Source organism: Zingiber officinale, chromosome 9B, assembly GCF_018446385.1.
Source record: "Zingiber officinale cultivar Zhangliang chromosome 9B, Zo_v1.1, whole genome shotgun sequence".
Classification (NCBI taxonomy): domain Eukaryota; kingdom Viridiplantae; phylum Streptophyta; class Magnoliopsida; order Zingiberales; family Zingiberaceae; genus Zingiber; species Zingiber officinale.
This window is the reverse complement of record NC_056003.1, coordinates 55,303,711-55,323,441: the sequence shown is the minus strand read 5'-3', so window position 1 is coordinate 55,323,441 and position 19,731 is coordinate 55,303,711. Positions and strand designations below refer to the sequence as shown.

Below are 19,731 nucleotides of genomic sequence, written 5' to 3'. Positions count from 1 at the left end.
ATTAGTCTCACATTGGTAGTTGAGTGACATTAAAGTTGTATATAGTCACAACTATTAAAGTTGTGGGCATTCCCATGATGATAGGAGGGGGTGAAAATCCATGGCCTAGATTGTACTAATTCAAATAGCTCTTGTGTGCATGTTACTTGCATACATCGGGATCAATTGGGGTAATTTGTCTAATCGAATCAACCTATATTTTGCCACATGAATCCTTTTTGTTAACTATTAAGTGTGTAACGGATGCATTAATTGATGATTAATGGAGAATCTGAAACCCACCAAGTAAAATGACCCGACCATTGATAGCTGGCGACTGATGTTTCGAGCTTGGTGAGTAAAGGTAGTGAATGACCATTAATCGACCATTGGATGTTGCTACGGATCTAAGAACCTATATAAGGAGGTTACGACCACAGACAATAAACACACAACAAAAAATAGAAGCAAGAAAAGAAAACTCCATCCATGCACCTTCATGTTGATGCAGGGTGCACCAGAATCAAACTTATACACTACTACAAATTGAGGCTAAGATATCACCCCAAAAGTGTTGTTTTTGGTCATATAAATGTTGTATTATACCTAAGATAACACTTTTCATTCTATCTTATCAGGTCCTGTCATGTTAGATATAACGCAACGCTTTTGTTATTTTATGTAACACTTTCTTAAACTGTCGCGATACATAGCAAAGGCAACACTTCTCTATATGCAACACTTTTTTCTTCCAACAGCAACAATTATTCTTTTGTTACTCTTAAACAATTGCAACACTTTTGACTATTAATAACAACACTTTTTATAATTTTTTTAACCCAATAATGCAACACTTTTTAAATTAAATGTATCACTTTTTATTAAAAATTTCACCTCTTAAATGCATCACTTATTGATACATATGAAACACTTACATTTGTGTTTTATTTTTTAAAATATAACACTTTTATCTATTAATAGTAACACTTATTTTTTCACCAATATATTATTGATAATGCAATTATATTATCCAATCAAACACATTTGTATAAAATAGATTATTCTAAATATGATCATTATATTACAAAAGTTGTATCACATTATATTCTGTTTAAGAATTTTACAAAAACCCAACAACTGTCATCTACAAATATATATATAGCCAACGAAAGTACTATACAAAAGCCACCAATTAATACATTCATAAATTCCCCCCAAAAAAGGCAACTATACATTTACAAAAAGTTAACAATACAAACTCTTTGCTTGCAGCCTTAATAAAATTACATAGGTATCCAAAATGTAACACCCATTCCCATTCCCAACTGTAATAGCTGCTTAGCTATCCAAAATGCTTGCTATCTACAAGAAAAGCATCACAATGTGGACAATAAAAGTAAGAATAGAGATTTAATTATGTAGCATCACAAAGGACTAAACAACAGAAATTTTCTCAAAGGAATATGAAGTTACCAGAAATGAGAAATAAACAACAGAAATTTTCTCAACAGAACTAAACGTGATTTTCTCATATGGAGCAAAGGCAACTATATATTTACAAAGGCAACTAAACAAATTTTTTGCTTGCCTTAAAAATCAACAACAGAGATGAGAACCACAAAAAAACGTGGAAGATCAAAAAACGTTGCAGATAAATCAACAGAATTGAGAACCACAAAAAAACGTGGAAGATCAAAAAACGTTGAAGATCAATCAATAGAAATGAGAACCACAAAAAAACGTGGAAGATCAAGCAACAAAAAATATAGTTTACCTCTTTTGGATGTACTATGGGCATAGAAAAATATAAATAAATAAATTTTGACAATGAAACATCAATGATGTGATACTAACAGATGAAGACTTTCAAAGGTATTCATGATAGCAAAATGAGATATTAAAATGCCTTAGTTTAGATTGCATGAGTTATCTAGAAAATAAGAACAAATAATAGAGTGCAGTAAAAGATACCATATACATCCAGTAACTGAAACAATTTTGTAATAGGCACAAAAGGCTGTAAAAGATACCAAAAAAACGTGGAGTAAAAGTTAGTTTAGATTGCAGCAATGACTATTTTTGAAAGTTAATAAAATTATTCAGTAAACCATAATAACATGAAAGAATCTTATAAATCTTACACAAAAGGCTGGAACCTTATTATTAACATATGATCAAGTAACTGAAATATATAGGTAAGAAATTACATATAAAACTATAACATACCTTAGGAAAAATATTGTTTTGCAATTTCCGGAGGTAGTTTTGCAAGAACTTTCTGGACTGCATCTTCAACAATTTTGTCACGTTGAAGGTCAATGTCCCTTCGCATCTTTTCCAGCTCCAACCTTTGCCTTTCATTATTAGCTTCAATTTCTTTTTGCAAGTGCTCTAATTCTGCCTTATCTCTCTTATATCTTTGTTCAATCTCAGTGGTACTTCTTAGAGACTCAAAGACCTCCTCAGATACCATATACGATGGCGTCGGTGCACTGACCTTGTTCAACATCTTCCTAGTAACTCCTCTACCATAAAGTCTACAACGTCCGTCATAATCCTTGCCCATAACGGCAAGAAAAGGATCTGCATCACCACTTTCCATAGCTGAAGGCTTGTAGTTCTTCATAGCTTCCTACAATATTATCAATAATAGATTTTCACATATATAATTAACTATTTCAGTCAAAACAATCCCAACAGTGAATACATATACATGTATATAAAGAGAAAGTGGAGTAATTTAGTTACAATATTTTTCGCGATGTCATCATATGGTTCATCATAATGCCTTCCCTCTACTCGTTGGCGTGTGCGCTCAAAAAGTTGAGCTAAAGAAGGTGGATTCTTGTCTGGATTTTCATTTTTCTGTTTTGATGATAAATGTATATAATATTAAAAAAATTGCTATCAAATGAAACCAAACAATAAGACAATAATAAAGTTTGAGAAAAAAAACCTTTACCATTTCCTCTTGAACCCTAGCAAAACTCTTCGGACCAGTCGTGTGCCTATTCCTTTGAGACTTACATCGTTCTCTTGCAATAGAAGAACATTTCTACCCAAAGAAGTATAACAACTTGGCAGCTTATGTAATTAAGAGTTGAAAACAGGAAGGATAGTATTGAAAAAGAATATCAACAAGACTAGTACTAAATATACCTTCACTTCCTTTTGGTTCCATACTCCCAACAGTTTAAGAAAATCCTTTTCTGGAATTGTCTTAGGTCGATTGTTCCATCTAGACTTGTTATCTTTGTACTTGGAGAAGTGTTTTCGCTTTACCCGACATTTGTACCCTCTCCATGCAGCACCGATAGATTTCAACACCCAACTTTTACATACATTAGGTATAATGTATTTCTCCTATGCACATAGTTAAAGATAGGTAGTTAAATAGGTGCCAAAAAAAAAAGGAATCAAGTAATTGGAATACATATCAACACATACTCCCACATCTTCTCTTTATCAGGTACCTTCTTCCAAGATTGATAAACCAAGGGTGCATATTTATACTCACGACCTATTGTGCCCAAAAATTGAGATAACTCAATCACAACATTTTTTTGTTGTATCACTGGTCCAATAGGTTGCCCAAACTCATTGCAAATGATGACTTTACGTTCATCCGCTCCGCGACTGTGAACATGATGCATCATGGTTGGCCCTCGTTTTTTTGCATCATCTTTAGCTGAAATTAGAAACCATGACGTAAAGTTGAATCTTGCATATGAAAATATATATAACCACAATGAGTTATGCACTGAACACAACAAAATCCACAATGCCCTGAATAAAAACAATCCCTACGTTCTTGTTATAACCACTACTTTTCCCTATTCTGCAGGCCAGTGTTGTTTTCCTTGCCAAGCTTTATTGGCATAAACACGACATAAAGCAACTTCTAAAAAAGTTGTTTACTTTTTTTGGTTAATTTATAATTTGTTTTTATTTTGTTTCAAAAAAATTTAGTCCACAAGATCTAACATTCAGAGAGGTGAAGTTCTAGTTCACTCAATTTGATAAAAGAGGTCGTCTGACACAATGTTGCATTATTGAACAATATTTCAATTTTCTATGTTCAGGTGCATAATTTCACAGATTGAGAACCCACAACACTATGAATCACTAATTGAGGAAAGCAACCACACCACTTCTACTATAATAGATACTAGTCCTGACATCATTGCTTAAGATACTAGGAGACAAAAAAGAGTAAAAGGTCTCACCCTACCCTTCAATGATAGAATAACATAGTGTTTTCATTATCACCACAAGCATATCTATCGTAGAATGTCCACATCTCATTTTAGCAATAAAGCCTAGTAATGTGGAAAATTGAAAATAATGAAAGATAAACAAGGGGTTAATTGGTTGATTGAACCGTCTTATAGAGACGAATACTAGGAAGAAATTAGTACTTATTATTAAGAACTGCATCTTAGCCATATACTCACATTAAATGATACACAAAAGAGAAATAGTATGTTGTGTATATATGATAACTATGAGGCTATATTTTTAAGGTTCACATAGGGCTATATGAGAATTAGTAAAGCTGAATCTTGCATATATATATATATATATATATATATATATATATATATATATATAGTTTTAATTGGTAATTCATGTATAAATATACCTGTAGGTTGTGACTGGATGTTTAAAAATGCTTGTTCATCAAGTTCATTGATGTCATCTTCACTAGACACACTTTGTTCTTCAATGTCCATAGATTCACATCCAATGTCATTCTCATTTCTGTCATTTTCATCATCTTCACCTCCAATCTGATTTTGCTCTTCATTATCATTGTTATCCCATGAATTCCCTTCTATATCATCCAGGTTAGCATCTAATTTCCATGAAATGTAAAATAATGCATTATCAATTTTTTACAAGAGTTAAAACATCCAGGTTAGCATCTAGATAGAATGGTCCTTAAATTAGTGTCAATAGTTAAAACAAATATATTAGAGAAAATATATACCTTTATCAGGAGATTCAGTTCTCATAAGTGATATCCTAGGCCTTGTTATGTCATGGAGCACTTGAACTGAATCTCCTTTCTTGGAATGCACAATTGGTGTTTTTAATTGTTTTGTCCGTGAGAGTATTTCACCAACAGTAGTTGCATCTCCACTTATTTTATTTTTTGCAACATTATCTTGCACAACTTGACGAGAAGTCTGATTGTGTCTTGCCTTCACACGTGAAGCAATTGGTAACTCCTTGCGCATTGGAGGAGGTGTTCTATATTTCTTACGTAACTCCACATATTTTTGGACTGACATCGGTGGAATGTATTTTTGTCTGGCAGTCTATACCTATACAATACCATACACATCACAGAATGTGATCACACTGAATAACCAAATAAAGCAACAACAAGTATTAATGTTATAAAACTGGACAAATTAGTTTTCAAGTTCTCATAAGTACATAACAGAATACTTGGTTACCTTTGTTGGAATAAAACCATCTGTGGAACTGCTTTCATCATCCTTGCCACCACCATTTTCATCCAAAAACTGTTCAGCGTCATAGTCACTGGTACCCAACGATTTTTGTTTTTTGTTCTTCAATTTAGTACTGGTCGCCAAAGATGGCATAGTATTACCAATATCCTTCAGTCCAAGCTCTCTCATTTTTGCCTGGTTCTCTTAAACCCTTAGCATTCTAACTCTCTCATATGCAGTCATACTATTTTTCTCTAAATCATCCTTCTGGCGTTGATTTCCCATTAGTGATTGAATTGCTGGAATTGAAATCAGCAACTTTAATCATTAGTGTAAAGCATTTTGTAACATTATAAAATAAGATAAGAATACCCCAGCAAGATGATATAAAATATCATAATTTATTTAACATTTAAATCATTAACTGTCATTTGTTCGAGCATTACAATAGCATAACATTCAAATCATTAATTATCATGGGTTGATTACATATCACAGCATAACATTCAAATCATTAATTGCCATTTGTTCAAGCATTACAACATCATGATTTAATCATCATCAGCTTCTTGTTCTTCATCGGCATTCATCCAATCCCATAAAGTTTCATCAACAGAATCATCATCATCATTGTCATCATCTCCATTTATGTCTTCTAAATTTGTATTTGCACCAATAAAGATCGGACACATATCCTCTCTTGATAACTGAATGTCTTCAACCCCAACTTGTAAAACTGGATGTATCTCATTATCATGAAGTTCGGACCAGTATGTGTTTCCATCATTTATACCATAATCACCCTCATATAGATCTCTAGGAACACGATTCATAACATATTGAAGGCTGTCTACTAGAGGATCTGGTACATAAAATACTGGATGTACTTGAGAAGGCATGACATAAGGATCATTCAAAGAGCACAGCTTCTTCATATTAACACAAGGAAGACCATATTCATCTTTCTCCACTTGGTACCACTCACAATGGAACAAAACTACTTTGGATTTGGACCAATAATTGAGTTCTATTATTTCAATTATTGCACCATAGTAGTCAACATCTCCAACCACAGGATTTTTGTCCCTTGAGCTTGCAAAGCTAGGAGTTGATGCTCTTACAGAAACTCCACTATTCTAAGTCTTACATTTTGCGTCACGCACTTTTGTATAGAATCTATATCCATTGACATAATACCCAGTAAATCTCCTAGCTGTAGGACATGGACCTTTTGCTAACCAAAAAATGTGATCTGAAACACTATGGTTAATCACTTTTTCTCTCAGCCAATTAGTAAACTGGTTGCTGTGGTTTTGTGCTCGTGCCCATCTACTTCTTCCTAGCTGTCTATTAATATGAAGTTGATGTTCACTGCATTAATCAAGAACATGTATATTACCAAATGATGTACACTTCATTATACAATTAATTATTTATTGAAAAAATAGCAAAATCATGAAGCTAGTTTATAATGGGTAGTTAAACTATTTACCTTATATAATTATCAAGCTCTTTGCAATCAGAATTGAATAAGGCATATCGATGAGCTTGTTCACCACACACTGGATCTAGAGTGAAGAGTTTGCCTTTTCTTCTTTTCTTTCCTCCTAAAGGGTGTCCAGAATTTTTAAAAACTGTTGTGTTGGATTCATTTGAATAAACACAAGGCATGTCTAAATCTTGAGCACCCTTGTTTAGTCTAGTCTTCACACCTTCATCCATATACCGTGAACAAAAAGTTGCGCATTCTTCAATCAAATACCCTTCAGCAATAGACCCCTCTACATACCTTCGATTTCGTACATAAGACTTTAATTTACCCAGATATCTTTCGACAGAAAACATCCATCGATATTGCACTGGTCCACCAAGCCTAACGTCATTTACCAAGTGAATCGGTAAGTGCATCATAATATCGAAAAAGGCTGGTAAGAATATCTTCTCAAGCTCATATAATATTTCAACAATTTCTGTTTCCAACTGATCGAGATCTTCAAGCTTAACAACCTTACTGCACAAACATCGAAAGAAAGCACCCAATCTAATCAAAGGGATAGCAACATGTTTGGGGAGGGATTTCCTAACCGCTACTTGAAGCAGGTATTGCAGTAAAATGTGAGCATCATGACTTTTATAACCAGCCACTTTTCTTTCTGAAGTGCGTACACACCTTGCTATGTTTGATGCACAACCCATAAGGCAATTTGACTCCCTTTATGGCATGAAAGAAAATATCTTTTTCAATTTTAGACATAGCATAACATGCCTTTTGCAAAACAACATTTTCACCATCAAGAGATAGCTCAGGTTGAAGGTTTTCTTTGATCCCCAATTCTATAAGGTGAAATCGAGCTTTTGCATGATCCTTTGACTTACCAGCTACATCCAACAATGTCCCTATCAAGCTATCACAAATATTTTTTTCAATGTGCATCACGTCAAGATTATGCCGACATAAATTGAATTGCCAATATGGCAATTCAAAAAATATTGACTTCTTTTTCCAAGGACATGTGGCATCATTTTTTTTCTTTCGAGTCTTCCCAAATTCATTCTTAAAGTTAGACAAGTCTCTCAAAGCCTCAACCCCGGTCAAAGGGGTTGGAGGTGGCCTATCCTCAGTATGCCCATTAAAAGAACTCTTATTACGACGCCATGGATGGTCCAAGTCTAAAAATCTGCGATGGTCCATATAGCATGTTTTACTGCTGTGACTCAAGTACAAAGAACTAGTTTCATAATTACAACAAGGGCAAGCAAACTTGCCTTTAGTTTTCCATCCCGACAACATTGAGTAAGCTGGGAAGTCATTAATGGTCCATGTTAGGGCTGCATGCATTTGAAAAGTTTCATTTTTTAACTTATCATATGTTGCTAACCCATCATTCCACAACTCATTTAACTCATCAATCAAGGGTTGCAAGTAGACGTCAATATTATTCCCAGGAGATTCAGGGCCAGGAATTAGCAAAGACAAAATAAAGTACTCTGGCTTCATACACATCCATGGTGGTAAATTATAGTTAACCAACACCACAGGCCATGTACTGTGAGCAATACTCATTGTTCGAAATGGATTGAAACCATCACTAGCCAAGCCTAGCCTTACATTTCTAGGTTCTTTTGCAAAATCAGGATACAACATATCAAACTCTTTCCAAGCTTTCCCGTCAGCCGGATGTCTTAAATTACCATCTTTATGACGTCCTCTATCATGCCATGTCATATACATAGCAGATTCAGCACACATAAATAATCTTTGCAATCGGGATTTTAGAGGAAAATACCACAATACTTTAGCTGGAATGTTTGACAGTTTTTTCTCAGCCTCATTATTTGGTTTCTTGCCATCTTTTTCTTGTGATTGTTTCCACTTAGAAGCATGACATGTATGACACTCATTATCATTTTCATGCTCTTTCCAAAATAACATACAATCATTAGGACATGCATAAATTTTTTGACAATCCAAACCCAAATTTCTCAATATGTTTCTAGCTTCATTAAAATTTGGTGGAAGCTTTGCATCTGGAATCATTTCCCTTAAGAGCTGTAGAAGATCATTTAATGCTACATTACTAAGTCCATGAAGTGTCTTGTAAATAAACAACCTAATGATAAAAGAAAGTTTAGAAAAATTCTTGCACCCAGGATACAACTCTTGTTTACCCTCTTCAACCAACCTATAGAACTTTTTGGCTTCCTCATTTGGACCTTGTTGTACATTACTTGTTTCCTCTACGACATCTCTAAATCTATCATGCAATAATTCATCAATGTTATCATGCATTCTTGGAACATCGTCATATAAATCTCTTGTAGTTTTCAATGATGATGGATCCTCTCCGTGAAAAATCCACAAATCATAATTTTCCACAAACCCCTCACTTTTCACATGATTATACACCTCATCTCTACGATACCAATATCGATTTTTACACCGCCTACAAGGGCATTTAATTTGACCTCCCGAAGATGCTTTAGCAAATGATATATTAAGAAAGTTCAACAACCCATTTTCAAATTCAGGCACCCATCTAGAAAAATACATCCAGCTTCTGTCTTCACCCATCACTCTAAAATTCTGCAACTACAAACAAAGAGCCATAAATTGCTAGAACAATCTTTAATAGTATGAGCAAATGACTTTGATAAACCGGCTTTGACAAATTTGGTCACTTATTAGGTATAAAACCACCATTGTTAAATAGAATGAAGATATTTTGAGGAATTTGATAAAGATATAAGCATTTGTAATAATGTCACATTAGTGCTTTCTATTAGTAACAGAATTACCCAAGTCAAAGCAAGACTGATAAAATTATAATACCACATACCACACATATATAGGAATAGGAACAAGCTTAATTCAATTTTAGGAGCCTCAAGGAATAAGAACAACAATAGAAGCTGAATCAAATGGTTTGATACAATATGATCATGAAATTGAATCAAATACCTCATCAGTGTTCAATCTAAAGTTGTGGTTTCATTTTGCATAACTCATTTTGTAAAGCTTAGAATAATAGATCCAACCTTAGAAGAAAGACAACATAATACAAGAAAAATAATACAAGAAGAACAAGGATTGGGAGAAAAAAAGCTTGAGGGAGCTGCAAAAACATAATACCCTTGGCAGCGGTCCAAGGTGTTCAACGGAAATAAAATACAAGAAAAATAAAAGCAAATAAGTGAAGATCTAACCTTAGAAAGACAGTGATTGCAAGAGAACCAAAAAAGGAGTCCGGTGAAGATGTTAAGTTCGCGGAGAGGGCGTCGTCGGAGATGTTCGGCAAAGACAGAGTGAGGAGGTTGCGAGATTAGGGTTAGCGGGAGAGAAGTTCGGTGGAGGGAGGGGAGGAACTCGCGATTTAGGTTTTGTGAGCGAGATCGCGAAATTAGAGGAGTTGGTGTGAGGGAGGTCCGGTTTAGGTTTTGTGAGTGAGCTCGCAAAATTAAAGGGAGTTCGCTAGTATTTTGTTCACAATGGCAGGCGGTTCGCGAGAGTTATTTGGCAAAAAATAATCCCGCGTGCGCCATTCATCAATTGCAACAATTCTACAAAAGTGTTGCTTTTACTAATAACAAAGGCAACTCTACTAAATAATGTGTTGTATTTTAATTATAATGCAACACTTATTTGTAAGTGTTGTATGTTTTTTCTAAAATTTGATATATAGCAACAATTTATTAAAGTGTTGCTTCCAAAGTGATACCTTAGGCTCATTTTGTAGTAGTGATATTTCGATGTTATCAAAGGTTTAAGTTAAGTCTTGTTGTTATCTGATGAACTGATCAAGTGTGTAGGACGCTTAACTTGGTAAGTCTAGTAAATTAGCTAGACCTGATACTAGGCAAGAAAAGTCTAAGCAGAGGCAGAAAGTCCAGATTAGTTAAGTAGACCTAGCATCTAGCAGGTGGATTCGATAGGTCTGGAAGACCCGATATCGAATCAAGTGGAAGCACTAGTAGGCTGATTCGATGCTGAGAAATTAAAGTCTAAATAGGTCAAGAGAACTCGATGTTTGATATGTGTGTTGAGGTAAACTCCTGGAGTGAGTGTAGTGAGGTCATGTCCAAGTAGGGACAAACCTTAGGCATTAATCCAACTGAAGAAGCCAAGAGGCTTCTAAGTTGAGATCAAGATAGTTCTAACTGTCATACTATTCTTGCATATTTATCTAACTTTATTTTATAGGACTTCTATTATTATATATTGTCTGTGCTAACTTTGTTTATAGATACAAAAAGTTTTGAAATTTACCAAATGATAAGTCAATGGATAATTTGGATCAGTTGATGGATCCTTGAAAATCTAATTACATCGACAGATCAAAATGATTAGTTGATGGATCATAGATTTGTCCATGATTGGATCAGAGCACAAATGGTAAAAAGGGTTCCATCGATGGATTAACAAAGATTATGGAGATCGAACTGATAAGCCAGATCAGCAAAAAGGAAACTTTGATCAGTCGATGAATAAAGTGATTTAGTCGATGGATCAAGATGATTTCGTGACAGATCAGATCATAGAGTTGGATGCAAACCCAAACAAATTCATTAGGGTTCCGTCGACTGATCAGTCTGATCAATCAATGAAACAATGGCAATTTCAGAATGTTAATTAAATCAGCGGGATTTTACTTGTTAGAGTTTGGCTATAAAAAGAGCCTCAAGGATAGAGTCAAGAGGTACTTTTGCTCAAAATTAGTTCTCCATTCACTACTTTATCTTGCTACTACTGCTCTTTGTGCAAGTTCTGCTCCTATGACATTGGAAGGCTCACCAACAACTAAGCTTCATTTCTACTCCTATTTGTCAGTATATTTAGTTATTTACTTGCATTACTCTTAAAGGTGATAGTAGTATTACTATACACCTCATTCTTGTATGAGTTTGTTTTAGTGATTGTCCATTGGAAGCGATCAAGGATCGTGAGCCTTGGAGTAGTAGTCATTGGGCTATGAACCAAGTAAAAAAGGGATTTATCTTTTGTCTTTTATTTTTTTATTTTATTCCACTGCGTACTTAAGATGTTTTTCGAAAGATTTAAAAAGAAAATGTTTTAAATGATTAAGATTCATCCCCCTCTATTGACTTCTTTGATCCTACAATTTGTATCAAAGCCAGTTTTTCTCTAAAATAGCGTAACAATTTTTTGAGCTTTTAAAAATCTTTTCTATGTTTTGAAAAAGTTTTCTTTTCTTTTTCTATAGCATTATTTCTTTTATCTTGCACTCCTAATCCCAAGATAAAATCCTGGATTTTTTTTTCGATTTATCTCTTATTGCAAGAATGTCGATATCCAAGAAGGATACAGCATGGTGCGTCCTCCACTAAGCAACGAAAAAGACTTTAGTTAATGGAAACGAAGGATGGAGTACTTCATCAAATCCGACATTGATATGTGGCTCACAATTATAAAGGGATACTCACCACCAACCGAACACGGAGAACCAATAGACCTAGAAAAGTGGAATCCCGAAATGAAGAGGAAGGTCCAAGTTGACCACAAGGCGATGAACACATTAATTTGGCCTAACCAAGGAGGATCTCAACCGAGTTGATCCATTTGATAACTCCAAAGAATTGAGGGACCGATTAGTCAAATTGAACGAAGAAACTGATGACTGAAAGATAACTAAACAAGATCTATTTTTAAATTAGCTATTCAATATTAAAATGTGGCAACTCAACTACACACAAGAATTAAACACATCATCAATGGGCTCCACCTTATCGACCACCAACTCAAAAATCAGGACATAATAAGGTACCCTTTAAACTCTTTCCCTCGAAATGCACTGTGGGCATCTATGATAGATACTTAAGATTTTGAAGGATCTTTCCATTATTAAATTAGATAAATTGTTTTGAGAGTTAAAATTACATGAGCAGACTAACTCTAGTTAGATCTATAAGGGTATAGCCTTATATGCAGGTCAAAGCAAAAGCAAGGACATTAAGTCCAAGTCTAAACCGAAACAAGAATCTGAGAGCGAGTCAGACTCAGATTCTAACAATGAAGAGGAAATGATAAAGATGGTACAAAAAATGTTTAATAAAAAGAAGTTCACTAAAAGATTAGAAGAAAGTACAAAACACCTCAAACACAACAAAATGTGAGGTAACATGCAATGGGTACAACAAAAAGGGCCACTATAAACATGAGTGTCATAGCCTAAAAGAGGAGAAGCCCAAGTCTTCAAGAAAAAGAAAAGCATTCAAGGCTACTTGGGATGAATAATCTTCGGAAGAGTGGGATGTGGATGAACCAAAGCAGTCAAATCTCTTGATACTTATGGAAAGAAATGAGGAGTCCTAGTTAGAGTCTGATTATGAGTTCGAGAGAAGTCACAGGTTTGCACCCATTTCAAAAGGACTAGATAAAGTAACTTTCCTTTTAGAATTTTAAATGCTTAAAATAATTAAATGTTTATTTAAAAAATTGACTATATCTGAGGATTAGATCAACTTGTTACTTAAGAAAATTAACCAAAGTCAACTTGAATCCCTCAACTAAGCATATTCAAGAGGGAACTTCAACTCATGTTGCAAGACTTGAGGAATAAAATTCCACCTTGAAAGGTCAAGTGGAGGAACTCAAGAAAATGTTGAAAAAGTTTAATTTCAGTTCCAAGTGATTGAATATGATGCTTGGGGTCCCAACAAGCTGTAATAACAAATATGGACTTGGGTACAAAGCTAACATGACAAACAAGTTGTACTTATCTTTGATTAGTCAAAATATTAGAAACCAAATCCAAGCATGGTCCCCAAAGCATGTTTACTTAACTTAAATGGACCAAATTAATATTGAGTCCCCAAGGATCAAATTCATTACCTAAATATATCATTTCAAAGTTATGATTTAGAGGGACCTAATAGAAAAATAATTTTATCTTATTAAATGCATGATTAGCTGATTTACTACTTTAAATATACATGCTTAGTTTTAATTAAAAATTTAGAATGGTTAGAAATAAAAATGTTTAACTAACTTTGATAGCATAGCATCAGAATAGATTGCACACTATGTGAAAAATGACTTTTTACTTCGCCACAATTTACTTCGTCAATTTAAATATACGAAGTAAAAGTGTATAAGCAACTTCACTGAAAAAACCGACGAAGTATATACAAATATAGACTTCGCAGATTTAAAAACACGGGCTTCACTTTAAACAGAAATAAGCTATTACTTCGGAAAGTTGTTAAATACCGAACGTTTTCTTGGGTTAGGGCTTCCCTCTGCCGAAATTGAGTTGTTGGACCTCCTCTTCCTTCCCCTTCATTTCAGTCCTCTCCGTTCCCCCTCGTTAGGGCTTCCGATTTGGAGTCTTAGGCAACAGAGACGAAGGTTTCCTCGTTAGGGCTTCCGAAATAAGGTTTGGCAACTTGAACTTTCTTACGCAAGGTTTAGGTTGCAAGTGTTTGAGATATACCGTATGTTTTCAATTTGACAGAGCTGGCGGAAGGCTGAGGTCCAGGTTTCTTTCCTTCGATTTCTTTTTCTTATTCTTCTTCCTTTTCTCCTCCTTTATTTTGCAAAATCATGTTTTAGACGGTCTCCAATTTGTTGTAGGTTTGGTGCTATTCTTCCAATAAAGACAAGTGTTTAGAATTTTTTTTTGCTTTTTTTTTTCAGTCTCTATGTTTACGAGGTCATTACCTAAAGGGATGATTCATGATGCTTTCTTGGAGTAGATACTTCCGTTTTTGGTTGTTCTTTATTTGGTTTGTTGTTGTGGATCGTGTATTGTGGGATTGATTTCTGTTGTGAAAGTTTATACCAATTAAAATTGTTGGTTTTTGATGTAGAAGAATGCATTTCTCAGCTGCACAAATATAGATTTTTATTGAGCACTGACAATACTTCATGAGATTTATGAGTCATCCCATGCTTTCGTTCTTTATATATCCACATATTGTACAAAATACGCATTATTTTTCTTCATGATGAGTAGAAAATATTGACAGCTGTTGGAATGAGTATAAAATACGGAACTGTGCTCGATATGAATTTGACTACCTTTTTGCAGTCTTACTCTAATGTTTGCTTAACATATATGTAGTATCTTCAGGTTTTGATCAAAGAACACATTGAGCTAGCGGTAAATAATTTTAGCACGATAATTCTGAAGAAGTTTCTTGGGATTCTGTTGTACTATAATGGATAAATCCTGGATTTACTTAGATAGGAGGTCCAAAGAGTATGAGGAGGGTGTGGAACAATTCATTAGAAGTTGTTTGCAGAATCCACATATCGACCCCAATTTAATTCATTGTCCTTGTTGCAAATGTATGAATCTTAAAAAGGGAGCGGTTATGTGGATTCGGGAGCATCTTTACTTCAATGGTTTCAATAAAAATTATTTGAATTGGATTTGGCATGGCGAGGCTGCGGAGAAGGATAGATTAAATTCGAGTGTCAACCAAGAGCCAACTGATAATTGTCATGATGATTTTGAAACTGTTAATTTGTGTGAGGCAGCGTATGATAACCATACAGAAAATCCAGAAGCATTTATGAAGTTTTTGGAGGAAGCAGAGAAGCCACTATAAAAGGGATGCAAACGTTACACAAAGTTGAGTGCACTTGTAAAACTATACAATACCAAAGCAAGGCATGGGATGAGTGATGCTCTATTTTCAGATCTACTAGCAGATTTTGGGGACATGCTGCCAGATAACCACAATCTGCCATCGTCAATTTATGAAGCAAAGAAGACGTTGAGTTGTTTGGCTTTGAGTCATGAAAAGATTCATGCTTGTTCCAATGATTGCATCCTTTATAAGAAACAATATAAAGACTGCGTAAGTTGCCCGAAATGTGGCTTATCAAGATGGAAGCTAACTAAGAAAAATGTTGAGAAGAAAGGTGTTCTTGCCAAAGTGGTTTGGTATTTCCCTCCCATACCAAGATTTAAGCGCATGTTTAAATCTTTAGAAACTTCCAGAAATTTAACATGGCATGCAGATAGCACAAGAGTTGTTGGTCAGTTATGCCATCCAGTTGATTCACCGTCATGGAAATTGGTGGATCATATGTGGCCCGACTTTGGAAGTGAGGTAAGAAATATTCGCCTGGCACTCGCAGCCGATGGAATTAATCCTCACAGCAATCTGAGTAGTCGCTACAGTTGCTGGCCAATCATGCTGGCCACATATAATTTGCCTCTAGACATGTGCATGAAAAGGAAATTCATCATGCTAACGATGCTCATTTCAGGGCCGAAACAGCCTGGAAACGATATCGACGTCTACCTTGAGGTTCTGGTTGATGATTTGCAGCTGTTGTGGGAAGGAGTTGATGGAGTTTATGATGCTTATCGAAGGGAGGTTTTCACTCTTAAAGCAGTTCTTTTATGGATCATCAACGACTTTCCTGCATATGGTAACCTTAGTGGATGTACTACACATGGTTATTACACATGCCCAATATGTGGTGAGGATACTTATGCAAAGCACTTACAAAATGGGAAGAAAATGTCATTTGCTAGGCATAGACGATTCCTACCACGATTTCATCCATATCGGAGGCAAATAAAGGAGTTTAAAGGCATGGAGGAACTTGGTGAAGCAGGTAGGCCATTATCTGGAATTAAGTTGTTTGACAAGCTTTCAGACATAACATGTGAGTTTAGAAAGAAAACAAGTGTGAAGGGGAAAATAAGGAAAAAAGCAAAGGAGAATATTGTGGAAGACATTGAAGAAGAAAAGTATGTTGGAGCTACAAATTTCAGTAAATGTTGGAAGAAGAAGTCAATTTTTTTTAATCTTCCATACTGGAAATACCTACATGTTAGGCATTGTCTCGATGTTATGCACATTGAGAAAAACGTTTTCGAGTCTCTGATTAATACTTTGATGAACATCAAGGGAAAAACCAAGGACAATGTGGTAGCTAGGTTGGACATGGTTCAGATGGGAATTAAGCCTCAATTGGCTCCTAAAATTGGTGAGAAAAGAACATATCTACCTCCTGCAGCATGCTCATTCACAAAAAATGAGAGATTACAAGTATGTAGGTCATTAATGGATATAAAAGTTCCGGAAGGTTTCTCATCAAACATGAAGAATCTTGTTTGCATGGATGAGATGAAGCTGAGTAGCTTGAAATCACATGATTCTCATGTTATAATGCAGCACTTCCTGCTAATAGTCATACGTAATTCTCTGCCAAAATATGTTAGATATGCTGTCATAAGATTATACTTCTTCTTCAAAGATATTTGTTGCAAGATTATTGATGTAGCCAAGTTAGATAAGCTGTAATCTGACTTGATCGTTACACTCTGCTTATTGGAGCAGTATTTCCCCCCTTCTTTCTTCGATATCATGCTCCACTTAAGAGTTCATCTTGTTCGTGAAGTCCAATTATGTGGACCAGTCTACTTCAGATGGATGTACCCATTTGAAAGATGCATGAAGGTGTTGAAAAGTTACGTAGGCAGTCGAAAATATCCGGAAGGTTGCATTGTTCGGAGATATGCAGCAGAAGAAGCAGTTGAATTTTGTTCAGAATATCTCAATGACCTTGATCCTGTTGGGGTCCCTAAATCACTACGTGACCCAAACGCAAGCATTCCTGGATTCTCAGCAAGCAATTCATCAATCATCGTCCAACAAATTGATCTCCAACAAGCACACTTGATTGTTCTAGAAAATACAGAAGAAATATCTCCATACATTATGTAAGTGTACTGCATAACTAATAATTATATGTACTTGGCAATCCATATGTATTCATGAAAATAAAACTTTAGAAGTAAAATTCTTCAGTGAACACAAATCCTTCTTGAAGACAATGTTTCCCAAGAAACAGAAAGATGCAAGGTGGATACAAGATGCTTATAATAAGAGGTTCATTGACTGGTTTCGTGCAAAGGTGATGTAGAAGATGCTAACATACAATATTTGTTAATCATTGTTTTGATCACACTAATTAATAAGAATGCATGTCAGGTGGCTGCTAAAATCGATAGTTGCAATGGTGGAATGACATCGTCATTGAGATGGCTGGCCCATGGACCATGTGTGCGAGTCTTAAAGTGTGATAGCTATGTCATAAATGGCAATTTATACCAAACAAAAGAGCGGGATGATGAGAAAGTTTGTCAAAACAGTGGTGTTTCTCTACTTGCCAACACGATGCTTGTTTGTAGTGCCAAAGATAAGAATCCCGTGTTAGAGAATGTGACTTTTTATGGAGTTATTGAAGAGATATGGGAACTAGACTATCATCAATTTCAAGTTCCTCTTTTCAAGTGCGCATGGGTATCAAATGACAAAGGAATACAATACAATGATGAATGTGGCTTCACCTTAGTTAATCTGAACAAACGAGGCCACCAGAAGGATGAATTTGTGCTTGCAAGTCAAGTTAGACAAGTATTTTATGTTGCTGACCCACTGAACAAAGGGTGGTCAATAGTGCTTCAAGTTCCAAATAGATGTTACGAGGGAGAAGAGGATCTTTGGACCAGAATTCCCGAAGCTCGACCAATTGATAATGTTGATATTCATTGTATTCCTACACATGAAGGATACTTTAGATCTTCTAAAGAGGGTTTCTTTGTAACAAACAAGAAAAAAATGATGTTTTCCACTTTTATGTCATCTGCATTAATATTTATTATTTTTACTAGTATTATTTTTACTTGTTCGTATGTGTTAATGTTATTATTTGTATCACATCTTCTTTTATTATATTGTCACTGCAGACTTTATATACCGTTATCTCATCATTTATTTTCCTATATGCAGGGAAAAGAAAAATGTGTCCTAAAAAATAGCGAAAAATAGCAAAATATGATGAGCCACGTGTAGTTGAGGACACCGAACTACACTAAGATGCTGATGGGTTAGCAGCTGCAGAGCTACGAGGAGAGACTGAAATAGAAGAACCTCCTATTACTGGGCAGAAGAAGACTCGGGGGCCTACATCAATGTGCAGACTTATTGCTGCTGCAAGATGGGGAAAAAAGTCGACGATTGAATATGATGACATGGGACGACCTGTGTACAATGAAAATGGGAAGGCACTACAATCTTTCATAGGCTCTGTTGTTAGATCCATGGTGCCTATTAACATAAAGTCATGGCCCACTGTTCTAGAGAACATGAAACAGAAAGTGTGGGAAGAAATATCGGTGAGTATAATCCAATAATACACTTCTTTATGAGATTGCTTATGTTTTTTTTTCATTGTGATTTTTTCAATATACAAACTGATAGCAATTACTGCTATGTGTTACAGAATGTCTTCGACTTAGCACCTCAAAGCAAGGCGGCAGTGATGAGTTCAGCAGGCCAGAAATGGAGAGACTTCAAAAACAAACTCAACAGTAGGTTTGTCTAGCCATATAGAGATAATCCTGAAAAACTGAGGTCACCACCGGAGCAGTATCAGATCCCATCTGCAATTTGGAAAGCTTTTGTCGATGAGAGGCTACATCCATCTTGGGAGGTACTTGATGATATTATCATGTTATATTTAAATTATTATATGCACCAAGATTTAAAACATTTAGGGCATTTAATTAACAAAATGAAGTTCTGTACAGTAGGAATATATATAATAAGTTCATGTACAGCAGGAATATATATAATAAGTTCATCATACTCCATCCTATTGTTTTTAAATTCTAGCCATTCTTCTAAAAATTTACTTTTTTTTTACGAGACATAGGTCACTCATGAAAAACAAAAGGAACGGGCGAGCAATTGCAAGTATCATCACGAAATGTCTCGCAAGGATTGCAAGGAACGGGCGAACATTATATTA

General features: G+C 35.1%; 2 protein-coding genes across 2 annotated transcripts; both read right to left on the bottom strand.

Moving 5' to 3' along the window:
• Positions 1–2,206: 2,206 nt before the first annotated feature.
• On the bottom strand, positions 2,207–5,273 carry LOC122023019. Its single transcript, XM_042581119.1, has 6 exons — positions 4,970–5,273; positions 4,622–4,834; positions 3,453–3,667; positions 3,139–3,342; positions 2,728–2,844; positions 2,207–2,611 (listed from the first exon to the last, which is right to left on the bottom strand). Exons 1-6 carry the CDS (start codon positions 5,271–5,273, stop codon positions 2,207–2,209), a joined length of 1,458 nt encoding a protein of 485 aa, XP_042437053.1.
• Positions 5,274–5,989: 716 nt separating this feature from the next.
• LOC122023018 lies at positions 5,990–9,510 on the bottom strand. The gene is made up of 3 exons (XM_042581118.1): positions 7,577–9,510; positions 7,326–7,449; positions 5,990–6,574 (listed from the first exon to the last, which is right to left on the bottom strand). Exons 1-3 carry the CDS (start codon positions 9,508–9,510, stop codon positions 5,990–5,992), a joined length of 2,643 nt encoding a protein of 880 aa, XP_042437052.1.
• Positions 9,511–19,731: the final 10,221 nt, after the last annotated feature.